Below are 19,019 nucleotides of genomic sequence, written 5' to 3'. Positions count from 1 at the left end.
GAGGAATGGCTCTGTATATGGTAAACGCTGGTGTCGGTCAACCGCTCACCAGTTTCTCCCCTACATTTAGATTAAGGGTCTGTGCCCATAGGAGGGACGCAGCGTGGTCAGGCAGCCCCCCACAGCACACAGCACAGGCACACAGGGGTCTGCACGCTCCCACCGGCGCAGCACGAGTACCTCGCTCTGCCGGCAGCGCTGCCTGCTGTGGCACAGACGGCGTGCCGTGTATCGCTGCGGTAAAGAGCTGGGGCATGTGTACTGCGAGGTCTCGAATAACTTCATCGAGCAGCTGGAGCGTCGGGCAGCTGCCAGGAAGGCAAACAGTGCAGAAGCTGGGGTCAGCACTGGGCACCGGTCCATGCTGCACTGCCTGCCGTTGATGTAGCATGGCACAAAGGTGACACCGTGCCCTGCCAAACTTCTTCCTTTTATTTTTTAGTTTCGATCAGAGCCTGCACTTTGTACTCCCAAGCATAGCCTGGAGAACCTCTGCACGCCCTGCATGCAATGCTGCACCTTCCCTTACCAACCTGCTGAAACACAGCTCTGATCTAGACAAACGCGGTCACCCACGCCTGCCCTTGCCTCGTGCCCTGCGGATGTGCGTCCACTTCTGCTGCCAGGGCCAAAACACCCGTCACCCCGGGCTCGCAGACGCCACAGGCACAGGCAGGGCGATGAGTGGGACGTGGAGCAGGACCCGCTGACCCAGGCTGGAGGAGGCAAAGCAGACATCTCTGACAGAATGATCTCCCACGCTTTACTCTGGGGGAGAGGAGGGGAATCCCACCTATTCATCCCTCCTATTTTACACATCTCCCTTAGGATGAAATAAATCAGGATCTCGAAAAGCCAGTTTTCACACTGATCCTAAAGAGGGCTGGATGATCAGCTGCTTTCAGCATGGATACAAAAAGCAGAGGCAAGATACACCTCAGATTTAATGCCTGTGTTTCCAGTATTTCTGCTTGCTTCTTTCATGGGATTTCTAGTGGTGGAAACAGGACAGTCGTTAGCCATAGGATGATGAAATAAATCAGGATCTCGAAAAGCCAGTTTTCACACTGATCCTAAAGAGGGCTGGATGATCAGCTGCTTTCAGCATGGATACAAAAAGCAGAGGCAAGATACACCTCAGATTTAATGCCTGTGTTTCCAGTATTTCTGCTTGCTTCTTTCATGGGATTTCTAGTGGTGGAAACAGGACAGTCGTTAACCATAGGACGGAAAGGAAACCCATGAATTGAAAGTCCAAATCATTTCCTGGGTCACAGGAGGAAAACCAGTAATTTGCAAAACTCAGCGCTAAAATAAATAATAGCCAGGTGTCCTTCTCTATAGCTTTATTCGTATTGATGTTAATACTGGCTCTGTAGCATCTCACCTGTACGTTACATGAAATGAGAGATGCTGTTAGAGAATAAGTGTCCATTTTGAAGTGAAGGGGAAGTCTCCTGCCTATCTACCACGCAGGCCAAGAGCAGGACTCTCGGCACCGCTTCCTGCAGCGCTTCCCTGGCAGGCGAGGTGGGTGGCTGCCAGCGACAGGCACTGCCACGGGTGCTAGAAGGAAGCTAATTTGATGGTGTGTTGCAAACGCCCCCAGTACGTCCCCTCGCCCTCCCACCGTGCTCTGTCCTTGCTCCGCAGCAAACCCTGCTCCGGGCTCAGCTCCAGGGAAGCCCAGCACCGGGCATGGAGCAAGCACAGCTCCTACAGCACCGGGCACAGCTCTTGCGATCCCACTTTCTCGGCATGCCGGGAACTGCAGCCTGAACATCACGCTGAAAAATGAGCCCATCTCATCCCACTCCCAAAAGGCGCCCAGTGCTGACCCGTGCCCTCCCTCCGGGTCAGGGACTCACCGTTATCAAACACAGTGCCTGCCGTGAAGGAGAGCTCCGAGTCATGTTCTGCTTTACAGGCGTACAAAGCTCGGGCTTTCCGCAGTGGTGAGCTGCAAAAAGAAAGCATTCATTGGAATAAAAAAATACTCTACTCATATACAACAGCACTCCCCTCTTCACAGCGTCAAAGAGGTGTCCCTGCAAGTGGTGCATGTTGAAGAGGGGTCCAAGGACCTCTACCCCTCCACCAGGGTCCAAGGTTATGCTGCTTGGGGGAAGAGCGAGGAAGACGCTAAAGGAGGCTAAAGGCTCTCAGGGATGAGCCCCTAATTTTCACCGCACTGCAAATCCCAGTCCGAGCCCAGCTGGCACCACCAGGACCAGAGCCTGTGCCCGGTGCCCACGCAGCGGGCAGCCCGGAGCCAGGGGTCCCCAGGAGAGCTCCAGGCGCTAGACGGGAGGAGTACAGTGGGGAGCTGGAAATGTTTTGTGAGTCTCTGAAGGGCCATAACTGACTGGAGGGCCGGTGCGGAGCAAAGGCAGGCAGCAGGTGCCGGCAGCGACCTGCTGCCCACCGGCCCCGCTCATTGCCAAACCCATCGGTCTCCGAGTGCAGCTGCAACCACAAGGAGAATTTCGCGAGGAAGAATTAGCACTTGGGGAAAGGTATTTCAAAACAGAAAAACAAGTAGGTCCATGAAGAATTTGCTGCACTTCTTTAGAGACTGTACCTGAAGACAAAAAAGATTTAACAGCCATTAGATTTTACTGGGGAAGTGTCAGTGTGCCCACGCTGCGGGGGAGTGAATTAGAGCAGAGAGAGCCAGAAATGGAGCAAATCGCTGGCAGACGCAGGGAGAAAATGAAGGACCTCAGGACCCCACCAGCAAAGCACAGGCACACAGGGCTGTGCCCTGTGCCTGGAGCCTCCCACCCGTCCTTTCTGGGTTTGGGCTTGAGCAAGGCTGGTGGAAAGCTGGGACACCACCAGGCCATGGTGACGGTGACAGTGCAAACCTGCCCAGGCACCGGGCCATCCGACCAGCTGGCCACATCCAGCGCTGCAGCAAGTCACTTGGCTACGGTATGGCCAAGCAAAGTGATGGAAGTGCCCCCAAGAGCTGCTGGGGTAAGGAACAAGGTGTCACCATTTCTCAGTTCAGCAGTTTCCCCAACTTTTATCTTTCCGAGGACTTGAACTTATTCTGAATTCTCTCCGAGCAAGCCCAGTGAAGCAGCATGCTTTCACCTCGTGGTGAAAGCGGTTCACCTTCACACAGAAACCACAAAGTAGAGAAGCTGTGAATGGTTTTGGTTTTGCTGTGAAGAGAGCCCCGAAGCAGAGGTCTCTCCTCTCTGAATTCCAGCTGCCTGACACAAGCAGCCGCCAAACACTTAAAACACCAGGATGGGCAAACACTGCTCCGGCTCCAGAGAGGGTCCTTTGCTGCCGAGGAGGCACCACTCACGCACAGTGCTTGGGAGACTGTCAGATGAAAAACAAAAGGTATTTTCGGGCTTACTACCTTGAATTATTCAAGTTGTTATTTTTCTCCCAAAAAAGTGACCTCTGCAGCCCAGCGTCCCTGCGGCCCCAGCCTGCCCCTTTGCCCGCCGGCTGCTCTCCGAGCTGCAGCTGCGCCCTTCAGAGCCCTGCACGGCTTTCAGGGACTGAAATGCTGGACCCCGGCAATCGCTCATGTTAGGTTTCTGCCTCCAAGCATGGCATGAGGCCAGCAAAGCACTCAGGAGTTTCACCCATCTGCCCTTGTGCAGTTTCGGGGATGATGAGCCTCTCTCCTCCAGAGGAGGAAGGCTGCTCGGATGGTATTACACTGTTGTCAGCCTTTGCAGATGCGTAGCAAAACAAATAAATAACCTTGCCAAGCAGGCAGCCATTGTACAGGCAGCATTTGTAAGGCTGTAGGTGTGGGGAAGAGCTCGGTCTGTGCCTGTAATGAACAAACAGGTTTGACACGTCTCCCTCAGAGGAGGGATTGCTGCCCTGGCCCCGCATGCCTGCGCCTGCCAAGGGGCTGGGAGGTGCACTCTGCCGGGGATGACAACGGCCTCTTGCTCCACTGTGCCAGGGGTGGGCTCGGAGGAGAGAAATCCTGTCCAAGGGCACCCTGCACACAGACCAGAGGTGATGCTGCCCTGGCTTCCCCCACGTGAGCATCCCCCGGTACCTGCAGTGCAGGTCCCAAATGCTGCTCATGGCACGACTGCATCTCCTGTGCCAAAAGCCATGGGACCCCCACGCAACGCCCGCTCCCACTGCGCCGCAGCCAGCAGCGTATCGCACCCCAGGGCGCAGGGGGAACGTGCATCCTCCTGCCCCGTGGTGCCGGCGTGCAGCACAGCCTGACCTGCTGCTCCAGGGTCCCACTGGAAATCTTCCACTAGTCTGTAACTTTCAGGACCAATTTACCCAGTGATGCCCAAGCACCTGAGACATGGGCGCACAGCAGGCAAATGTTTGTGTTGCACCATGTCCTTTACCCTCCCTAGATTCCAGATAAGAAAAGGGAAGTGGCCAGAAAATGAGGTATCACAGCCTTTTACAAAGAGTTGTTATTCCTCGCAGCACCCGGGAAAGCAGTACACGTCTTACCTGTTGCAGAGAGGAGTAAAGCGAACCGCAGGCAGCTGAAATGGCTGGGCAAAACCATGGAAACCACCAGCGATGCCGAGCATTGCGAGTGCGACCTGCGAGTGCTGGCTCCTGCCTGCCTGACCACGGGGGCCAGCGGGCGCCTGCCAAGGGGCTCAAAGCAGGGATTTAAAGGGTCTCTCCTGGGGCAGGAGATGTTTGAAAGCTCCTCTCTTGCTGAGTGCAGATAGCTGCATTGGGGGAGTTTGAGCAGGATGCAAAGGGAAAAGGAAAGTGAAGTGGGGGAAACCGAGTAAATTAAACAGAAAATAGCAAAAGCAACAAAAAGCAAAGCGAATTCTGCAACAGACCTGATGGGGGATGAGTCGCTGGACGTAGAGGAGGTGGGCATAGGACTTGATGGCGCGGAGAACATGGGCCAGGACGGTGAGAGGGGTGACGTTGGGCTTGGATTCTGAGGGCTGCAAGACATAACCAGATACCTTATCAACGTGCAACCACAGAAACAAACAGCAACCAAGAGACAGTCAGACGACATCCGACGATAGCAAGTGCCTTGGGAATATTCAGAGCATGAGACACAGCTACGAAATGAAGTGCCAAGACCTTGGGAAATGCTTCAAGGCCAGATCTGCATTTCTCTGGACAACAAGAGCTGGATCTTCCAATTAACCCCTGCTCCATCATCCCGTCCAGGGAGCCCGACACCCCGTGTGCGGAGGGCTGTCTCGCTGCTTGCCGCTGGCAGCCCAGTCACTTACCTGCCTTGTTTTATTTCCCCCACTGCTGCCAGAAATAGTTGATGGTATTTCTGGACGTTAACGATGCCTGCGAGCAGCCTCCATCCCCCTTTTGTATGTCAGTTGTTGCGGTGTCAGAGTCTGGGCCCCGATCTACGGCGCCCAGCCACGACCGCCTGTTTACGTTTCTAACCAAACGGGTCTTGGAGGCTGGGAACCCAGAGGAGTTCGTTATCTACAGGACGGAGCCAGCCAGGGCTGGCGTTTCCATGCTATCATCTGTCTGAAGACAACTAGCAGGAGAAAATCTCCAGCCCACACCACCCCGCAAGGGTCAGCAGCATCAGAGGGCTGTGCTGGGACCCCAGCACAAGCCGGCCGCCTTACAGGTCATGCGAACGGCTCGCATCGAGGTAACCAGTGCTCCAGGGCTCCTGCTGTGCTGATGCAATCAGTACTATAAAAACTTCATTGATTTGTTTTCCACATTTTACATTGAAGAACTCTTTTCCCCCTCATGCAAACTGCTCTTGATTCCTCACTTTTAAGCTACTGCTGTCAACTGAAGTTGAATCAAGTTACTGAACTAGTGAACACATGCAGAAGCCAAGTGAGAAGTGTTTGGTTCCTTCAACACTGTTTGATTTAGGTCATTCTCAGGTTCACTGAAAAGCAATTATTGTACTAAAATATCAATTTGAGTCTGATTCATCTTCTACTGTTTCTATGCTTATCAACTCATCTGTATTCTCTATCCAATTCAGATTGTAAACTCCGTCCCTGATAAAACACCAGAAAAACCTCTCCACACTGAAAATGCCTCTGTAAAAACAAGAAGTTTTGTAAAAGCATCGTGATTTATGTTTTTTTCCTGAGAGAGGGATGGTACCTCTGATCACACAGGTCTGTGATGAAGTGGGGATAGGGTGTGACCCCCACAGGCAACCCCTGGGCTGTCCCTTCCCTGTCCCCATCCTCAACCTCATGCCCAACCCCAAGCTGGGGGCTCCCGAGGGCGAGGGAGGGAAAGGGATACAGGGAGGGGGGCCTCCAGAGCATGCAGTAACAGCGGTTTATGGGTCCCACCAGACCAAATGGACGTTGGAGGGAGGGGAAGGGCTGCACCAGGACTAACAGCACGCCAGAGGCCATCGCTTCATCTCTTCTCCCTCGTCTCAGGGAACTGGCACTTCTCCGAGGGGAACGGGATGAAGTTGCTGAGCTGCTTTCTGACAGCACCAGGGTAAGTCCGGAGGTGGAGGGAAAGGTGGTCCACATGCACAGAGGGGCACAGCCCTCCCTCTCAGCTCCAGGCTGTAAATATAATTCATTTCAAATACCTGTCTGGGATTATAAAAACGTTTTCTGGATACGTTTAACTCAGATTTCCTCTTGTCACCATGCGGTGTGCAGTGATGTGCCTCCTCTGCAGTCGAGGAGAAGCCTCCTGAGGAGCATGGCTTGGACCGGTAGCCAACTTGGAAAAAAACCCCAACCTCCCAAAAGGATGAAAGCAACCCCCTCCCCGCCAAAGCAAACAAAAGGAACGTGGCAGCACCGGCACACACACAGCAGGACAAAGCGTGGGCAGGCTCGTGTGGGGGCAGCGGCCAGGGGAGCCTACACTGCCTCTTAAACCTTTAATAAAAAGTTGAAGTCTCTGTAAAAAGGGTAATGGGTTAACCCCTGATCATTCAATACCTATTAGATCACAACAGCAGAAGTTAATTGTTTCAGCCCCCGGCTTCTGCTCCTTAAGCCCAGAATGAAATGTTGCATATATAGAGCAAAGAGAATACAACATTTTTCTTCCATTTCAAGCTGAATGTAAAACCTCAACCTCTATTATTTAAAAGAAAAAGAACTGACCTCCCCCAACATCCAAGAGGGTCTCCAGGAAATATTTTTGATTAATCTTGAATTTTGTGTTGTCTTGTAATTTTCTTCCGCTCAGTTTGAGTTACAATTTAGCACCTTAAAACTAAAATGTCACTCTCGGCACACCAGCTTCCCTCCAGTTCATGCATCTGTGCAACCAGCACCCTGAAGCCTTCCTCGCCTGCACCAGGCTCATCTCTGGGTATTTGGGTCTTCCACCAGTGCCAGCACTTGCCGAGAGGCCGGTGACTCTTGCCGGCGGTTCCTGCGTGCCCTTCCACGTGCCCGCAAATGAAGCTGGCAGACGGTGCTCCCTGGCATTCTCTGATGGTAACAACTCAAAATTGAAAGGATAGGTCTGTGGATTTGGTCCAATTTCTAGGGGGAAAGTGTCTATGTCATAAATATCACCACCGCAATGGCACCTAGAGGACACTAAAGAAGGTTAAATTGTTGGCCTGAACTACTCTGAGGTCCGTATCTGCTTAAGGCCAAACTCTTGGCTTCTTTACTCCTCGCAGAAGCCGTGTCACTGAATTCAACAGAAACTAAGGATTTCCCCTTGTAATTACGGGCAATACCTTTATTACACCAGAGGATTACATACATATAGAAATGAGATACAGCAGTGCATCACAACTTTCACAGGAGGGCTGCAAAACAGGGAACGTTCATAGGCAGACTATTAACAGGAATCCTCAAGATGTTCTCCTAATAATTGTCACTATTTAAAACCAAACTTCTTTGCATTTTTCTATCATCAAAATTGTCAGTCTGTTGAAAAATGAGTAATTACCTGTATTACTTAGTCTTTAACAAATCTGTTGTTAGATATTGGTACTTACCATATATTAAATCTATTTCCAACTTTAAACAGAAGGAGGTGCTACAAAGACCACCAAGTTAGCCCAAATTGCAGAAATTAACCCTTCAAGCACCAGTTCTTGCTGCTTCTTTTTCTTTCTAGCAGGTGTAGTTGTCTGGCCATTCGTGATGAGGCCCTACTTTCCCTTAACGCAACAAGCTATATAGCACATAATGGCAGGTAATTTTGTTTTATTTTATCTGTGCATAAGCATGCTTCTGCCCTCTAATGGAGAGAGCATGTTAGGTGCATTTGAAGGCATGGAGAGTGCTCTTCTCTGGGCAGCAGGAACTAGAACATTTCCTTCACTGTTAGTACTGCAAGAAGAACCAGTATTTTGGAAGCCAGAGCCCGTTGCTTGTAATACCTGTATGCCATGTTCTCTGGCTCTATACAGCTAAGCTACTATAGCAAGCCTCCAAGACAGTACATGTCTGCACGGTAAATGGAATATGAATGCATGGGTTTATCACCTGGAAGGCAGAGGACCTGCTAGGTGTGCCTTTCGTCTTACCATGGCCTCTCACCATTCACACAGACTCCTCCATCCTGGTGATCTCAAAAGGCTCTTCATCAAATGCGTGTTACCTGCTCCGTGCATGGATTTTCTATAGGCAAGGAGTGGTACCTTAGGAAGCAGACCTCCCAGCTTCCAGCCCCTGGCTCCAGTGAGGTTCCTCTCCACTGAACTGTCTGCAGGGCAGGATGAGTCCTAAGACAGCTTAGACACCTCACCAGCCCATCTTCTTGCTGGTTACAAACCCAGTGGGCAGCAGTCTTTAATGGACTGCAAAGGCCCCATGCCGGGGTAGGAGAGGGCAAATGAATGGCACAGCACTGCCCTTCTCGAAGAAGAGCTTGGCCCATGGTCAAGGTGGGCCTTGGAGGGGGCGATGAGCTGGTGACCGAAACATGGCTGGGCTTGTCCCCCTGAGAGCGGCCACCGACACCCACCAGCCCTCCCGCTGTAGCTCCCACCTCCTCTGCGGGCAGCAGGCTCCGGGTGCAAGAGGACATCTCGCCGGGTGTGCCAGCGATGGTGTGCCTGCAGCACAGGACGGCCACCGCCTCTGCTACCGACCCCAGTCCTCCTCACTGCACGACGGAAGGAATATCCGACCGCACAGGGCTCCAGGACTAGAAATTCCCAACGCACTTTTTGAGATGAAATAATTTTAAAAGAATGCAGCTCTCGCTACTCGTGAAGTCGGCTCTGTCATCGCTCCACCAACTGCGCAGTCTGCTACACTAATTACAGTGCATAATGCAATCACTACGATTCTCAGAGAAGAGAGTTATTTCTGCGATGTTGCAGTAAAAAAGCCTTACAGCAAGAACCGGCACTCGGGCTGGCCTCTATCTAAGAAGCTATCAATAATTTGGAGCAGGATTTTGGTGTCTTTGGATCCTTGGTGGCAAAGAAAACACTCTCCATGCCCACCAGAACAACTGAGAGAACTATTAACTAACGACAGCATGTGGATTTTTAAGCATGAAGACCATCCTGTTTCAATGAGGTTGCTCACGGAAGAGATGAATGTGGTCCTACGATGACCGAGCTACCCCTGCGCAGCCTCACGGTCCTGCTCTGCAAGTCTTTCCAGCACATTTCCTCAAGAAGAACAAATGGATGTTTCAGGACACCACCTGAGCTGGCCCTCCCAGCACCTACAGACCGCAGGGCTACGATGCACACGAAGGGTTCATCTCCCTTCTGTGAAATACAGGTATTTATTTTCAAGATACTGCTTGAGTATCACCTTTCTGAGCTTATGTGACTGCAAGACCTGAGTCCTGTCTTGCTGGAGAAGTCAGTGCACACGAGCGAACAGACTATTCTGAGGTCTGTGGCATTTTGGAAAACCATTTTCTTGTAGGATCCAATTTCCTTTCTGTTTCTCATGGAAAGAGCAGAGGTGGTGAGAGGCTTTGGGGAAATGTTGGCTGCTGCCTGCTTTCAGTTCTGCCTGCAGAAAGCAAATGTCATCTGGACCTTTTTTTTTCCTTCTTCTTACTCTGGAGGACTTTGCGAGGGGCTCTTCCTGTTGGGTGCATAGTGGGAAACAAAACAGAGAAAAAAATGCTAAGAACCAAAAATACCAGAAGCAGGAAACAAAGAAGTGGCTAAAATTAGCCTTCCGAGGCGGGTATGGACTTTTCCCCAACAGAAGCAGCAGAGGGAAATCCACAAGTCTGTAGCCCAACACGTCCCAAGGCTTTCGCCTTTCCTGCCGGTCCATCTGTGCCCCTCGAAAGCAGCAGCCGTGACCTGCAACCCAGCAAGGAGGTAAAACTGCCCTGGAAAGCGCAGGGTGCGGGAGGATGTCGTGTCGCAGCGGTTGGCCCCGCTGGCTGCAGGGGCACTTGCGCCTTCAACTCCTGTCTGCCCCTTTGCCAATCCCACTCTCCCAGCAAACAAGTGTACTTAGAAATGTATTTAGAAACTAAATCCTCCTCCCTACTTCCCGTGCCTGCGGTACCCACTGGCTTTCCCATTCTGATGTTTTGTTTGCTGCCTGAACATGCGAAAAAAGCAGCAACTCTTCTTTCCAGACTCCGGTCCCCTTTCCAGTTGCTGTAGCTAAAAAATCTCTTTTCTAATCCCTTCTCATAACCCGTCTCTTTTCAATTCCTCTTTCTCTGCAATCTGCCTACCCAGACTGCCTCTGGCACTTTCTTTACACGGCTCAAGTCCTCAAGGCATTTACAGGTCTGAAGAGTTATTCTCAGCAGGGTTTCCAGACAACTTCTGCTGCTTTGTTCTTCTGGCTGAGAGGACATCAGTTCCACTTCAAAAATGTTTACAACTTGTTGTTTATTTTTGTGGAACTCGGGGCTATTTCTGACACAGAACATCTAACAGCTATGAATGGGCATAGTCTACTGATGAATTAAAGCCCTTTCATGAAATCACCTCAAGAATAAGTAACAATATTCCCATTCTGACATTATCAATACCTGACTGCATTAAAATACATCAAGAACCACCCAACCCTTTAACTCCTGTTCTGTTCCTGTAAAACAAAGCTGCAGAACATAAGGCTCTTCTCAAAGCTAACCAGAAAAAAAACAATTACAGTATCATTTAATGCCAGGGCACTTAAACTCTGCTAAAATAAGGCCAAGATTGCAGCTCACCAGCAGACATAGCTCTGTTGGCTAAGTGAAATGGGAGGCAGCCTTTGTTGAGAAGCTCATGAAGTTCATGCAATGCTGCACATCCTAGCAAAGCTCAGAGCACAGATCTGGATGGGCTCTAGCAAGCAATTCCGCAGGCTCTGGCCGCACTGCAGGTTAGTGATGGCACCACACACGACCCTCTACATGACCATTAGCTCACAGGGCTTCAGACTGGCAGGATTCTTCCTCTGTTTGGTTCTTTAAATGCAAGAAAAATGATGCTAAAACTCTCTCCAGTGTTATTCTCTCAGGAGTTATCTTGCTGCATAATCATTCAGGTGGAAAATAATGACACACTTAGGGAAATAAGCAGCCAAAATACATTGTGGTCAACATCACTTGACCAAACAGGTCCAAAAAAGTTCAACTTCTTCAACGTGGACTCTCCCCACATCTCCATTTACTAGTTCCTCTGTCTCCATGAGCACAGATTACAGAATCTTCTTTTGGATAATATGGACACGTCCCTCTTTGTAATCTTGAAGATACCCAGCACATTGGTTTGTCCTGTCACTTTGCTGCTTGGCTTATTTCCCATATGTAGAAATATTTCCCTGCTTTAGTAATTTCATAAACCATCTAAAAGCTTTTCCACTTGAATAAAAGAGAGAATGGGAAGAGTTCTGACTTTGCGAAGGAGAGCTGGAGTTTTTGTTGTCCCACTTAATAGACACTTCCATTTCCAAATACAGACAGATGATGCTTGATGTTTCAAAGGGATGCAATGACATTGCTGGTTTGGTTTAGCCTTCTGGCATGAAGCTTAGAGACTGATGTTAATGCTGGAGAAAGGCTGAGTGAATAAGCAAAGAATCAGAAATGGATGCACTTTCAGCATGAGTAAGCGTTGGAGGCACTGCAGGAAGGAAGCTCGCTGGACTGGCGTGTATGTGTCTTCCCCATCAGGTGGGATCCAGGCGATGGGAGCATCGTGCCATCTTAATACAGAACAGCGTTTCATTAACGGTTGCACAACTCATTTATAACAGAGACTTTGCAGTATCACTAGCAAGTTACCAACCCATCAGTCACCGCTCTTACAGAAACATCGTACCAGCACTGGAAGTGGGACAGGCAGGAAGAGACAGGGCAGGGCAGTGGAACAGGGACAATCCCGGGTCCATGCTAACGTGCCTCTGGGTCTTTCATGGCACCTAGCCTGGACACAACATGTTCTGCCTTGCTCTGCCATTTGCTTGGCAGCTCTGCTCCATTAATAACCCCCTCCCTGCGTCCTCTCTGCTCAAAAGGCTCTCAGCAGACTAAAAATCAAGGTGGCAGATTTTATGTTGAATCAAGTGCTTTCAAACCGTATTAAAGCTCTTAATAATTAATAGAAAAGTTGTAATGCGCCAGTAGGAAGCCAAATGGCAGTTTAGGAGGGAAGTGTTGGTAAATCAGGAGCCAGCATCTTAGTCACATCTTTTCCATCGTGCCACTGCTTCTAGTACATGAGGTAATTCTGCAAGTCTGGATGCATTAGTCACCAACAAATTGTATTCACAATTAAGGAGAACTCAGCAATCCTCCAGAAATCTCTCATTTTTCTCTGGCATTCAATCCACTGCCATCTTACGTCCCCCAGAAAAGAAAACTCTCCCATCTGCCACCCCAGCAACCGTATGGGATTCTCGGAAAATAAAGGCAATTAAAGTCCCTGTGGGATCACAGCCCCCAGATCAGCTGGGGGGTGTTTGGTAGGATCAAATATTTGAGGTAAACACATCCTGTGCACAGGGCGGCCCTGCTTCGCTGCTGAGCATGGTTTGCCAACCATAAGAAGCTCAAACCTGCCGTACGCAGTTGAGGGTGGCCTCGTTATGGGAAGTCGGAGCTGCAGGAAAGCTCACTGATACATAACAAGGCTGCCCTTGCTGCCAGCCACCGTCACCCTGAACCCCAGGGAAGACTCCCCCAACCCTCTGCCCGAGGCTCCTGGAGGACCTGCACTGCAGCACCAGCCCCACGTCACCCCATCACCCCGGCCCCGAGAGCCCGCAGCAGCCCGGCTTCAGGCCCAGGGCAAGGGGGAATCGGTCTTTGTTTCCCAAAACCCAAACTCCCTTTTGCTGGCAGAGACGTTCTGCTGCAGGGAGCCAACAAGGAGACGACCGGATTGCCCACAGTGCGGCAAGGGCAGCTATGGAGGGAGATGCCTGGAGCTGACTGTTTTGCCCCACGTGCTCTCAGACTAACATGAGCCCCAAAGAAAAAGTAATGTTTTGCAAACAGCCAAGGAGGTCAGTCATTACGGAACGGGCAGCAGCAACCCACCCCACAAGCTGTTACTGTCAGCTCTCTGAAGGAAGAAAAGTTTCTTTTACTTTTTAAGTAATTTCTGGAAATGGTCAGAAAAGCTACTCCACACCGTAAAAAATTCATTCCTGGCTAAGTAATCTTCCTCGCATAATTTGATAGAAGGCCATTTCCAGACTCAAATCCTAACAAAAAACAAAGAGCGCTTATATAAGCCTTCATCAGCACCACAAGCTAAAACTCTTATTTATGTATCGTGCAAATATTCTTCACGCAGTGTAAAGAACTAACACCTGCCCACATAAGTCATACACATTGGGAAAAACAATGAGGATTATTTTGGCCTGTAAAAGTGATTTGAGAATAATGGGTGAGTAAAGTCACTGCATAATAATTTTCTGCATTTACTTGATTTGCCTGATTTCCTTTTGTATATTTGTTCTTGTGCTGCTTTGTTTTGCAAGTATTCTGCAAACATCAGTTACAGAGAGCTGATCAGAACATTTCACTCCAAAACCCGAAGACTACAATACTGAAATGATCCAATTTGATCATATTTATCAAAAGAAGTTCTGGTTTTGTTCTGTTCTTCCTTTTTTCATCTTTTTTTAACTTGAAAAACCCAAACTTTGTAATAACATTTTTGCCTCATCAGCTCTTATCAGCAAAATCCTCCTCCAGTTGCACATCCCCTCCCAGTGCAGCCCAGCTGGGAGGTGTGAGCACGACAACCCTCCCAGTTTACTGGCCCAACCTCAACTCCTCTGCCTGCAATGAAGCTGCAAATGTAGCCTTTTCTCCCTTCCCATTAATCAAATACAGTGAAGATTAATACATTCAATTAACTTTTTTTTGGTTGGTTATTTTTTCACATTTCATGTGCTCTCCCAAGCCTCCCTGCGGGCTGCACCCACTGCTGTGCCCAGAGTCCCCGAGGTGCTCAGGGAGGGCCCCGGGAGCTCTCTGACCCAACCTCCTGCTCAAGCAGGGGGGGCTGTGAGACTGGGGCAGGTCGATCCACCAGGGCTTGCAAACCTCCGAGGATGGGGACTGCAGGCACTCATACCATATTAGCATTACACCATCACACGTGGAAGAGCCTGGCTCTTGTAAGAGACCTGAAAGACACTTTTTATCATGTCAAACATAACTAAAGCCACAGAAAGACACAATTTTAAGTCCCATCTTGGGCTGCCATACTTAAAAGCTACAGATATATTGGACAGAGACGATTCGTTGGTGTCGTCATCTGAAGAAGCAGCAGTTGGGGGGCAAACCAGCATGGGATGGAAGAGCCCCATCTCCCCTCCGGTCCTCAACAAACAGCTCAGGCTCAGCCTTGGCTTTGTCATAAAGAGACCTCTTTGCCTTCAAGCTCACATGAACGTGCCTGGACAAACCCTTCCTGACTAAGGCACCGCTCCTCCAAATTACAGCAGAGCAATCAGTGAGGCAGGGCGAAGATCCATGCTGCTACCTGAAGGCTGATGCTATTGAAGAGCACGTGGAAGGCACACAGCTGCTGAAGCCTTCCTGCATCCACCAGCACCACGATGCCACACGGCAGCCTGCAAATGGACAGGCATCCCAGCTGTGCTTAAAGAGGGGACAAATTTTCCCTGCTCCTCGGAGTTCCCTGGCAGGGTCTCCAGGAGCGAGGTTCGGGCATTTGTTTAAAGCAGGCAGCTCTGTTTCCATGCCTGCGACTCCCTCCCCTCTCCCCCGGCTCCCACCCCTTCAGCCCAGCGCAGGCAGAAGCCAGAGGGGATTTTCCTCTCCTCCGCAGGGGACGCGGCTGCTTGCATTTGTGTTTTTCCAAGCGCGGGTGCAGACAACAACAAAAGATGAAATACTGCTCCTTCCTCCCATGATTTCCTTTCTCACTGTCCAGTAAACCCAGTCAAGACACCTTCACTGCAGGAAGCCTGCGGACCGCTTCAAACCCGGCCGGCCTCGCCGGTGCCGGCTGCCACCGCGGCCAGGTGCCGGCAGCCGCGGGGCTGAGCCGGGCGAAGGGGGGAGCGATGCCAGCGCGCGGGGGCAGGCGAATAATTGGCGGCAGTTCTTATGCTACTGATAATTTCCCAGCTTAGCACAGCCCTGTCAACAGTGTCTGCACAGCAGCTTGTGCACAGCCAACATGCAGCTGGACGGAAAGCGGACAAGGGCAAATTAATCGGCGGGCAGGATCCCTTACGGCGGCAGAAAGGACCAGGGAGATTGGGTTACCTCCATTTTAGGTTAAAGTGGTGGCGTTACAGCTCCAGCTAATTTATGAAGTTAATTAGGCACAAGGATCTTCTTTCAGAGGGAGACAGGATGTCTTTGTGAGCGAGCAGCCCTGTTTTCCTCCTGCCCCTTCGGGGGAAATTGTCAGCTTTTTGCTGGGAAATTGGATCGCATGGGAGGAGGGGGTGGCCAGCCCCGGGACAGCCACCCCCGGCGGTGGTCCCCATCTGAACCCCGCTCACGCGCCGCTCCTCCGCCCGCCCCAGCTCATTCACAGCCCTGGCTGTTGTAGCTGCTGGACGACTGGGGAGGTTTGGTACGTTTTCAGCATTTTCAGTGCCTGTGTGGTACGGCTGGAAACCAGCACTGCCTTCAGAAAACACTCCCACATTCGTCAAAAGACTTTTACAAGGGAGAGTCTAGGCTACATCCTTGATTTTGAATTAAATCTGCCTGCAGAAAGAGGAACCAAAGAATGCGTTCGGCTTTTTCTTTAAAATATTTTGTCTGTGGTGACATTTATAGGTGGCAGAAAGACCTAATTTACTATCATTTTGCTTTCAGCAGTCTCAATAAAAATTTTGGCTAAGCTCATGCTTAAGAGATTCTGCCCAAAAGAAACTCAGATGCAGACTGAGCAGAGTCGCTCGAAGAAGAGCCGGGATGCGGGGGCTGAGCAGGCTGCGGCGAGCGCTGCATGGCAGCCATGGAGCAAAACATACCCCGGGACCCGCAGCTTGGCCAAAATCAAAGCGGAGAAGGGGGACGGCAGGCAGGAAAGGGAAAAGCGAAAAAGAAAGGACTGGCCAGCAAGAAGATGAGTCTGAGATCTGCACATCAGCTCATAACAAAATACAGACTGTTCTGCTATTGCCCCAGGGAAGGCTTTGTTGTAGCATCTTTGATTCCTGCATCCATTTCCCACAAGGGCCGTAATGTATTTTCAAATACTGCTTTATTTGAAAGTAAAATTTCCATTAGCCAATATTTGTCTGAGGCAGTTTCTTTGAAGAAAATACTGCTATGCAGCTATCTCCACACTAATTATATGAATTAAGAAAGCAATGAAAGTGCAATGTCTGTATTTTCTTTCCCAGGCTTTCAAGAAAGCTGTCTTTTAAGTGTATGTGCTGCTGAAGTTTAAGGCACTTTTTTAGATCTCTTGGAGGGAGATCTAATTTAATTCAGTTTGCAAGAAGCACCCTTAGATGTTCCCAGAGCAAATCACACAGAGCGGTGCTGTTCAAAGGCGGAACCTTCTGAAAAGTCTCCTGAGAGGCAGCACTGGGAAAAGCTGCGGACAGCGGGAGTCGGGCTGGAGGAGCTGCGGGACGGCCTGGAACGCGGAGCCTCTGAAGAGGCCGTCCGTCCATCTGTCCACCTGCGAGCGCCCATGTACCCCACGCAGGCGATAGAGCCCAGGGGAGCACACCCACAGTAACTCCAAAGCAGCAGATTCAAAGCAACCACGTAACTCATTCCTGCTGAGAAAGGGAAGATAGGTGCCTGATCCCGTCAGTAAAAGCGCTCTTAGCCTGACAAATTACCTTTGTTTTAATGGATGAGCCTGTAGAAAATATTTTGACGTATGACTACTAGTTCACATGGGGTTAGCCACAGAACTGGAGACTTATTTTATGAGAATATTTGGCTTAATTTTCAAGTTCAATTTGTGGAAAGTTTCTAGGCCAAGAGCCAACTAAAAAGTGAAAGAGCTAAAGCTTTGAAAAGTTGTTATGCCAAACTCTGGGGGATATGAAAAGCCCACACAGCAGAAAAACAGATAAACCATCTGTCTTCAACCTTTTCCTTCTGTAAGCCCAAAGCTAGGAGCCCGCCGAGCAGAGGTGCCGGGGTAGCTGGCGTCCCTTCAGCGCTGGACTTTTCCTCTTGGCCAAACAGCCTTAAATATCTCACCTCAAATGGAAGTTTGTAATTTCCCTCTGCCCTCCCAAAACACGGTCACTCTCTTGTGGCCTACAAGCATCGTTCTTTTTCATGTAGATCTTAAAATACCTGATGGAAGCATACAGATGCTTAGAAAATAAATCCAGGATTACTTAAACACAACATAGGAAAGAATTATGAAATATATACATATACATGTATATATATGCAAGCTTTAAAATGTATTGCCATCAGCAACTAAGCCTCGAGTATATTTATCTGTGGAGTCTACTGAGTACGCTGCTTGTGTTTTTCATGAAACAGGTTAAGGATGTTTGCCAGACCGTTGAATCACTAAAGTTTATGGAGCTTTCTAACTGCAGGCACAATCTAGGACTCCCAAGTTAAAAATCCTTTAAAAAAACCCAAACATACAGACACCCTTATAACAGTCTGCACCAAAAAAATAAGTAAGACATAAGATACTTTGAATGTTATGTCATCTGGAATAAGCCAAGCAACAGACTGGGAATTTTAGGATCTTTTCTCAAATAAGAAAACTAGGAGATAGGCGGTTTCTGTTTTAAACTGGAAATAATCTCTACTCCTCTTGCGCACGAAGCCAACCCCACATCTAAAATACAAAATGCAACACACCCCCGGAGATGTCTGCCTAAATCCCCCTTCCTGGCCCAGTGCAGAGAAACACCCCTGGGTCCTCCAGCAGACAACCGGAGCAGGAAGCTCGCTTTGCCGGCCAGAGTATCTGCCTTTTTGTTGCAGAAATTTGGCATTTTCCCCTCTCCCCAGGTCCCAGCCCACCCTGCAGTGCCGCCAAGTGCCCTTCAAACCATGCTCATGGTGAGCCTCTGCAGCAAACTCATTCTTCTTCCTGGCACAGAACCTGACACCTTCTTTTTGCTGTGCTGTCCCCAGTCTCGCTCTTGTAACCCTTTAATATTTCCTGTGACTCCAAACAGGAGAGGAAACAATTACATTTGGGGTAACTTCACCCCAGTCTGTGTCAAATGCCACAGGTTGACTTTCAGCTGCTGAGGGCAGTTTCATGGCCAAGAACACTCTGCCCCTCCAGACAAAATTACGTGCAGGTCTGTTAAATAGGGGTGTTCCAGGGCTCTTTTCCATTTCCACGAGCAACGCGGCAGCACCTCGCAGCTCTGTTAGGAGGTGGAAAAGATGCGAACCCCAACCAGCCACATGAGGAGGTATCGAGGGAGGGAAAGACAAAATAATTGTGTATCATGACACTGCTTGGAAGGCAATGCTTTGAGCAGCAATTTCCCTGGGGACCTGGGGTTGGTGACCCAGGGTGGGGGACCACCCAGGGCACTTCTCGCACCAGCTCCGGGCCATCCCACCCCGCTGGGACCACAAATGCCAAGTGTAAAACCCCCAGCCGCAGCATATGACCACAGTCAGGAACAGGTCTGCTCATCTTAAAAAGAAATTTAGATAAGGCTTTTCCAGAGGAGCTACGATTACAAGATTTACCTAATCCC

The 19,019-nt window shown here is 49.9% G+C and overlaps 1 protein-coding gene across 1 annotated transcript in view; it reads right to left on the bottom strand.

The window, feature by feature from the left end:
• ARHGAP26 (Rho GTPase activating protein 26) overlaps positions 1 to 19,019 on the bottom strand; it is a 131,772-nt gene that overhangs the window by 3,297 nt on the left and 109,456 nt on the right. Inside the window, exons 20-21 of the mRNA XM_009285955.2 lie at positions 4,815 to 4,925; positions 1,869 to 1,960 (exon numbers count right to left, since the gene is read on the bottom strand). Of these exons, the coding sequence (XP_009284230.1) occupies positions 1,869 to 1,960; positions 4,815 to 4,925 (203 nt within the window). The remainder of the gene's footprint in view (positions 1 to 1,868; positions 1,961 to 4,814; positions 4,926 to 19,019) is intronic.

The sequence above is a fragment of the Aptenodytes forsteri genome, unplaced genomic scaffold (assembly GCF_000699145.1).
Source record: "Aptenodytes forsteri isolate BGI_AS27 unplaced genomic scaffold, ASM69914v1 Scaffold54, whole genome shotgun sequence".
In the NCBI taxonomy this organism is placed as follows: Eukaryota; Metazoa; Chordata; class Aves; order Sphenisciformes; family Spheniscidae; genus Aptenodytes; species Aptenodytes forsteri.
The sequence above is the reverse complement of the archived record's forward strand: the minus strand, read 5'-3'. Positions and strand labels throughout refer to the sequence as shown.